Source organism: Neodiprion lecontei, chromosome 5 (genome assembly GCF_021901455.1).
Source record: "Neodiprion lecontei isolate iyNeoLeco1 chromosome 5, iyNeoLeco1.1, whole genome shotgun sequence".
Lineage (NCBI taxonomy): Eukaryota > Metazoa > Arthropoda > Insecta > Hymenoptera > Diprionidae > Neodiprion > Neodiprion lecontei.
This window is the reverse complement of record NC_060264.1, coordinates 12,235,644-12,243,555: the sequence shown is the minus strand read 5'-3', so window position 1 is coordinate 12,243,555 and position 7,912 is coordinate 12,235,644. Positions and strand designations below refer to the sequence as shown.

The window sequence follows — 7,912 nt, the reverse complement described above, 5'->3', positions numbered from 1 at the left end:
TTACCGACACTTACTGACCGAGCCGTTCCCCGCAGCCCACCAAGCCGCTCCGCGCAGCTCAGACTCAAACCCTTTTCCGCTCCGCGCACCCCAGACGCAAACCCTTTTCCGCGATGACGTCACAGTCTGCCGTACCGAAGGTCAAAGTCTGTAGTGCTCGCCTGCCGACGGTAGAGGGCGCAGCGGGGGGGGCGAGAACTTTTTTACCGTCCCGCATTCTTTTCCCACGATATGACTGCTGATGTGTAACATTAACCACTCCGAATTCCTTTCCCACCTTATCAACCACGTGACATTCCAAAATTAATAGTTCGAAGAATTGTTTTTTATCCACTCGGATATCACTGACGTGTAACATCAACCACCTCACATTCCTTTCCCACGTTATCAACCACGTGAAATTCCAAAATGAATGGTTCCGAGAATTGTTTTTCACTTACTTGGATGTCGGTTTGATATCCAAGGTCGACCGATAGTCGCGGTACATTCAGAGCCATGGATCTGCGGTGTTGGGTTACCATCGCTCTTGGAATGCTAAAAGGTGCGCGCGCATACACAAACATACGTATTTGATATCAGCCCCGTGACATTCCTTACCCTCCACCAAATTTCAAATTATGTGGTGGGGGAACGTTATATAAGCGAAAAGTGAAAACTTCATCGCCAGTCTGAAGCTGTTCTTCTTGCAAATGAGAAGTGCTCTGGAACAACAACGTGAGTTGAAGAAACGACGAGAACTGCTCCTCAAGAATATTGGAGAAGTAAAACATCTGCTGAAAATCAGATATGACCTCAATCAACTCACAAGAGATTTCGAGCACATACAACTGGACAGTAACGATCATGGACTTTTCAAAATTGAACGAAGTCGCTCGCCTGGAGACATTTCTGCCCTTAAAAAAGCTTTCAGACCTCGAAGTATACTTCGAATACCGGGTCAGAGGCGTTCGTCGGGTTAAAACAAAATTTGGTGACAAAATCGTTCTGGACTTGGATGACTCTTTCACGATTTTTCTGCCCAACCGACTGACCAAGGCCCTCCACGAAAATGAAGATTTGTTCCAGAAGGTGACGACAGCTAGTAAGGAGATACGGTTGCATCTACGCTATCTTGGCGGACCGTACGGTCAACTTGAATTCGTATACTGTTTCGGCAAGGTATCGAATAGTTAAATGTGTGTCTCGCGACACTCAAAATCGTCCTCGTACATTTACGCACACTCGCGTGCAATGTTTACTTGCCGTCTCTGCGTCAAATCTCGCCGCTTGCCCGTGTCGCGACTCAAAACCCATCAGCTGTATCTCATGTATTGTCTACTATCTCGAAATCATGTATGTGTATAATCTATGTGTTCTCTCGCTCTGTAAAATCTCCACTCTCTGTAACGTTCTCTTGCGATACGGTTTGTATCGCCTCATCAAAACCAACAAAAATCTAGTTTATCGGCATTCATTATCTCTCTCCATCTCAACATCACTTTCGTTTCATTCACACTTGTTCTCATCACGAATTCGCGGATCCCACGTCGATGATCCATCTCTTTTTGCCATCTCTCTAAACATTTTTTGGTCCTTCGAGCCGGATCAGTCGCGAATCGAATCGGATCATTCGCAAATCGAGTCGAATCTTTCGAATCGTTGCGACTTACGGGAAAACGAATTAGCTAGTGAGTGAAACGGAACTATCGCGTGTGCATCAAGTTGCGAAAGTTCACGTTATCAAAGTGAACAATCTCGTTATCGGTGAAAACCATCAACAAAATCAGTCGCGTCCGTTAAATTCAAACGTGCGGTGTCCTCTGTAGTGACCGTGACTAAGATCTGAGCGTCAACAACACCGATCTCTCGAAGTGTGAATCGCGTCGCGCTACTATCAGTGTGTTTGTGTCTCGTTCGTGAAAACTCAGTTCGTCGCGTGAGTTTAAATCCTCTCGTACATCAACATGTCGATCGAAGAACATATCGAACGTCAAAACGACTACATTTGGCGCATCTCTCGTGCCGTCGACAACCTGCGCAAGCTCGGCGAGGCAAAAATCACTTACGGGCAGGTGAAGTCGCGGCTTAATGCTTTAAATTCAAGTTGGAATAAGTTCCAAGAGAATCACGAAAAGATCAGCGAGATCAAGTTCGCAGCAAAGGGTGATCAACTCGAAGCGATAAAAAAGCTTTCGTACTTCGCGAAAGATTATTACGGGCTGTGTGAAGAGCACTTCTTGAGTGGCGAAGGAGTGATGCTTGATCTTCTCGAATCGCTAAAGCCTGCGCCTGCAGCAACCGTGCAAGCCGCTGCAGCTCCTCAAGACGCACCAGCAGGAGGATCATCAAAACGGTTACCGCGTATCGAACTGCCCACTTTCGCGGGCAGCTACTCAGAATGGAAGCCGTTTCACGACCTCTTCTCGTCGATGGTTCGCGAAAATTCGCAACTTTCGGAAGTGGAAAAGCTGCACTACCTCAAAACCAGTGTGACCGATGAACCGTTACAACTTATCAAAAACATTTCTCTCACCGCAGAAAACTTCCCTCGAGCCTGGGAAACTCTCGTCTCACGGTACGAAAACAAGAGACTTTTGACGGATTCTTATCTCGCGACACTTTTCGCGATTCCTCGTGTCACGAAAAAGTCGTCATCAGAACTGAAGAGCTTGCACAGCAACACTTGCGAAGCTCTTGGCGCGCTCGAACTTCTCGATAGTCCCGAGAAATTAGGGGATCACATCATCGTGCACATGACGATTCGCAAGCTCGACCCAGCATCTCTCGAAGAATGGGAGAAAAGTGTTAGCGAGAAACTCGAGCCCCCCACGTTTGCGGAGCTCAAGGCGTTTCTCATCGGTCGCATCCACACCCTCGAAGCCGTGGAGCAAGCTCATGCTCATAATCAAATCGCGACGTCGAAACCACACTCATCGCAAGGAAGGTCAAATCTTCAGACGACAAGGTCACATACAGCGCAATCAAAGGAACAGTCGTGTGCTTGTTGCGAAGGCAACCACTACATCGCGTTCTGTTCGACCTTTCGCGACAAATCTCTGGATCAAAGAAGGGAAGTGATTTCTGCGAAAAAGCTTTGCTTCAATTGTCTCGGTCCACATCAGCAGAAGGACTGTCGATCCAACAAAACGTGTCGCGTGTGCAACGGTCGACATCATTCCTTGCTGCATCGAAACTCTTCCTCAATCTCGACAATTGCTAACAGCGGCACATCTCAAGTTCAGGCTGCAGTAGCGCAACCTGCAGTGCAGAACGCACCGATCTCGAATAGCGCCTCTCAGGTGAGCAACCACTCAGCTCAGCCTACAATGATCAAGCGCTCTCCAGTTCTTCTCGCCACAGTGCAATTGATCGCCTCGAATCCGGAGACTGGAGAAAGAATCATCGCTCGCGCTCTACTCGATCAAGGATCCGAAAGTTCATTCGTCACGGAGTCGCTAGCGCAACAATTGCGACTACGTCGGCATCAAGCAACGATACCGATCATTGGCGTCGGAGCTCATCAATCGGCAGTGACTCGCGGCATCGCGACATTGCAACTCCAATCTCGTGCTCACACCTCGTTCTCGTGTCAGGTGGAGGCACTCGTGCTTCCACGACTCACATCGTATCTACCCTCATTTCGACTTCTCGTCGAAGACTGGCCTCATCTACGAGGACTCAACCTCGCGGATCCAAGCTTTGCACATCCCAGTCAAATCGACGTAATTCTCGGAGCTGACATCTACAGCAACATCATTGGTCAAGGAGTTCGAAGAGGAGCACCAGGAACACCAATCGCGCAAGAAACTCAGTTCGGTTGGGTCCTCTCCGGCTGCGTTTCAGCGGAAGCAGCAAGCCCCTCGTATGGCGCAGTCCAAGGCTTCCAATGCTCCCTCGATCACGAACTGCTCGATCTCGTGCAGCAGTTTTGGAAGCAGGAAGAAGTGTCGAAACCTTTGGCACTAACTTCCGAAGAAGAGCGTTGTGAGCAACACTTTCGCGAAACGGTTTCTCGAACTATGTCCGGTCGTTACGTAGTTCGGCTGCCGCTCAAGAACAATTCGGTAGAGCTCGGCAACTCGCGGAATCCCGCGCATCAAATGCTCCTTCGTTTGGAGAAACGGTTCGATAGCGACGCGAAACTCAAGGAGGCTTACTCGAGCTTCCTTCGTGAATATCGTGAACTCGGGCACATGCGTCGCGCTATCAATACACCTGAAGACAATTCCCGCGTGTTTTATCTTCCCCATCACGGTGTAGTTCGCGACAGCAGTTCAACAACAAAGTTGCGTGTCGTGTTCAACGGGTCTCAAAGAACCAACCTCGGACTCTCTCTCAATGACAATCTTCTCGTCGGTCCAAAAGTGCAAACCAACCTCGCGGACGTTCTCTTACGATGGCGACAATATCCAGTCGCGTTCTCATCAGACATCGTCAAGATGTACCGACAAATTTTGGTCCACAATGATGACCAAGATTTTCAGCGAATCCTCTGGAGGGAAGAACCAGAGCTACCGATTGAAGAATATCAACTGACTACGGTAACGTATGGTCTTGCAAGCGCTCCGTATCTCGCGATCCGTGTTCTTCATCAACTCGTTCAGGACGAAGGTAAGCAGTATCCCTTTGCGAGCCACGTCATTCTCGAGAACACGTACGTCGACGACATCCTCTCAGGAGCAGAGAACGTTGATCAAGGTCGCGAGAAAATCAACGAACTCAATCAATTGCTCAAGGCGGGCGGCTTTGAACTTCAAAAGTGGACTTCAAGCCACTCAGAAACTCTCGTTGACATTTCTCGAAACCATCAAGAGATCGCGATGCATCTGAATCTCGATCAAAGTCCATTCTTTCGGGCTCTCGGTCTTGCGTGGAGACCAGACATCGACGCGTTCGCGTTCTCTCCGCAAATTCATCAAACTCGGGACAATTTCACGAAACGAAAAGTTCTTTCACAAACCGCGCAGCTCTTTGATCCTCTCGGATGGCTCTCGCCGATCACGATCAGAGCCAAAATCTTTATGCAGGAATTGTGGGCACTCGGTTTCGACTGGGACGAGCCGCTCTCAGCTTCATTGTCCTCGCGATGGATCGAGTTTCTACAAGATCTTCAAGGCATCTCAGCTATCACCATCCCACGATGGATCGGGTTAAGTTCAGCATCTCTCGGGATAGAGATCCACGGTTTCGCGGACGCCTCTCAAAGTGCATTAGGCGCAGTGATCTACGCGCGAACGTATATCAACACTCACGAAGTGCGCGTTTCACTAGTGTGCGCGAAAACTAAAGTAGCGCCGCTAAAGAAGGTGACAATTCCTCGTCTCGAACTCTGTGCTGCGAATCTTCTCGTCCGGTTGATGTGTCATGTGGAAAAGACTCTTAATTTCGAAAACACCCCGGTTTATCTGTGGACGGATTCCACAGTCGCGCTCGCGTGGATCAAAAGCCACCCATCGCGGTGGAAGGAATTCGTTCGTAATCGCGTAACGGAAATCCAAGAGTTCGCGCGCGCTCGTTGGTATCACATCTCGGGTCTTGAAAACCCCGCTGATCTTGCGTCTCGTGGTGCATCTCCGGAGCAACTCCAAAAATCAGAACTTTGGACCTTTGGACCATCCTGGCTCTCGAAGCCTTCTGTCAATTGGCCATCCTCATCTCCGCGACCGGAAGAAAACGTTCATCTCGAGGAAACAAAAGGGCTGTCGACGCACATCGCAACAGCTAAGCCGCTACAAATCTGGGATCTCGTCGATCGCTACTCAAAACTATCGACTCTCCTCAAAGCCACATCATTGTGTAAGCGCGCAGCAAATCGGTTCCTCGCAAAGACGACATCGAATCGCGTAAACACGTCTATCACTGTCGGACCGATCTCTACTCTCGAATTGAGCGACGCCCAACTGTTTTGGACCAAGGTGACCCAGCAGGCGTACTTTGCAGAAGAAATTCGCCAAATCGAGACCAGCTCAAGTCTCACTCGAAGTCATCCACTATCGCGACTCACGCCGTTCATCGATTCGAACGGATTCCTCAGAGTCGGTGGTCGACTGAATCACTCATTGCTTTCGTATGACGAAAAGCACCCGTTCATCTTGCCTCGCGAATCATCGTTCTCCACATTGATCATCGATCATCATCATCGGTTGACGCTCCACGGAGGTCCGCAACTCACTCTCGCTACAATCCGACAGCGGTACTGGATCCTGGGAGGAAGAGTACCGATCCGCATGTTCATACATCGTTGCGTTCCTTGTGCGCGTCATCGCGCCACCCTCAGCAGCCAACAGATGGGCCAACTCCCTCAGTCTCGAGTCACGCAATCAAGGCCGTTTCTTCACTCTGGCGTTGACTACGCTGGTCCATTCTCGATTCGAGCCTCTCGCGGAAGAGGAGCGAAATCATGCAAGGGATATATCGTTATCTTCATCTGCTTCACGACCTCGGCTGTGCATCTCGAGCTAGTTTCGGACTACACGACGGAGGCATTCATCGCGGCGTACAAACGCTTCACATCTCGACGAGGAATTTGTGCCTCAATCGCAAGCGATTGTGGAACGAATCTCGTCGGCGCAGACTCAGAACTTCGCCGTCTTCTCGCTGCATCGTCAAAGGAGTTCTCAGAAATCGCAAACATCCTCGCATCACACGGAACCCAGTGGCGGTTCAATCCCCCTTCCGCGCCTCATTTCGGTGGAAAATGGGAAGCCGGAGTAAAATCAGTCAAATTTCACCTCAAACAAGTCATCGGAGAAGCTACTCAAACGTTCGAGCAATTCGCGACGTTCCTCACGCAAGTAGAAGCCACGCTTAATTCTCGACCTCTTTGCGCTATCTCGGACGATCCACGGGATCCAAGTGCCTTGACTCCAGGACACTTTCTCGTCGGCTCAGCATTGAACACAATTCCTGAGCCGACACTCATCGAGGTGCCAGCTCAACGGCTATCGCATTGGCAACACTCGCGTCAAATGCTGGAGCATTTTTGGAAACGGTGGAGTACGGAGTATCTTCAGTCCTTCCAAAACCTCTCGAAATGGCAGACTCATCACGGGAACATCAAAATCGGATCCATCGTTCTCGTAAAAAACGAAAATCTACCTCCATCTGTGTGGCCCCTCGCGCGAGTGATCGAAGTGCATCCGGGAACCGACGGTCTCGTTCGCGTTGTGACCGTTAAAACGAAATCCTCTGTGTTAAAACGTCCTATCGTGAAATTGTGTGTGCTTCCAGTGTCCTCTTAAGACAATTATTGACTCTAAGAATAAATAACGCACGGCGGGCGGCATAATCTAATTTCGCGATCGTTACCGATAGCGAAGCGGGCGGTATGTTTCGGCAAGGTATCGAATAGTTAAATGTGTGTCTCGCGACACTCAAAATCGTCCTCGTACATTTACGCACACTCGCGTGCAATGTTTACTTGCCGTCTCTGCGTCAAATCTCGCCGCTTGCCCGTGTCGCGACTCAAAACCCATCAGCTGTATCTCATGTATTGTCTACTATCTCGAAATCATGTATGTGTATAATCTATGTGTTCTCGCGCTCTGTAAAATCTCCACTCTCTGTAACGTTCTCTTGCGATACGGTTTGTATCGCCTCATCAAAACCAACAAAAATCTAGTTTATCGGCATTCATTATCTCTCTCCATCTCAACATCACTTTCGTTTCATTCACACTTGTTCTCATCACGAATTCGCGGATCCCACGTCGATGATCCATCTCTTTTTGCCATCTCTCTAAACATATACGTATAATCTGAGTATCGCATTCGAATATCCAATGTTCTGTGTAAGTCTTACGTTTAATAAACAAAAAAAAAGATTGAAATTATGAATATTTTTTCATTCATCCATCTTGTATACCTTTGATCCTACGTACGTTTTGTACCTTGTAATTGTATCTAGAATTAAGTCTCAAAATCTAAGAAAATGC

General features: G+C 48.8%; 1 protein-coding gene across 1 annotated transcript; it reads left to right on the top strand.

Moving 5' to 3' along the window:
* The first annotated feature begins 1,943 nt into the window (after positions 1-1,943).
* LOC124294775 lies at positions 1,944-7,220 on the top strand. Its single transcript, XM_046741779.1, has one exon. The coding sequence runs from the start codon at positions 1,944-1,946 to the stop codon at positions 7,218-7,220; it is 5,277 nt and encodes a 1,758-aa protein (XP_046597735.1).
* Positions 7,221-7,912: the final 692 nt, after the last annotated feature.

Bases quoted from the DNA above. Each gene is read 5' to 3' on its own strand.
- LOC124294775 (XM_046741779.1), top strand. From the start codon at position 1,944: ATGTCGATCGAAGAACATATCGAACGTCAAAACGACTACATTTGGCGC.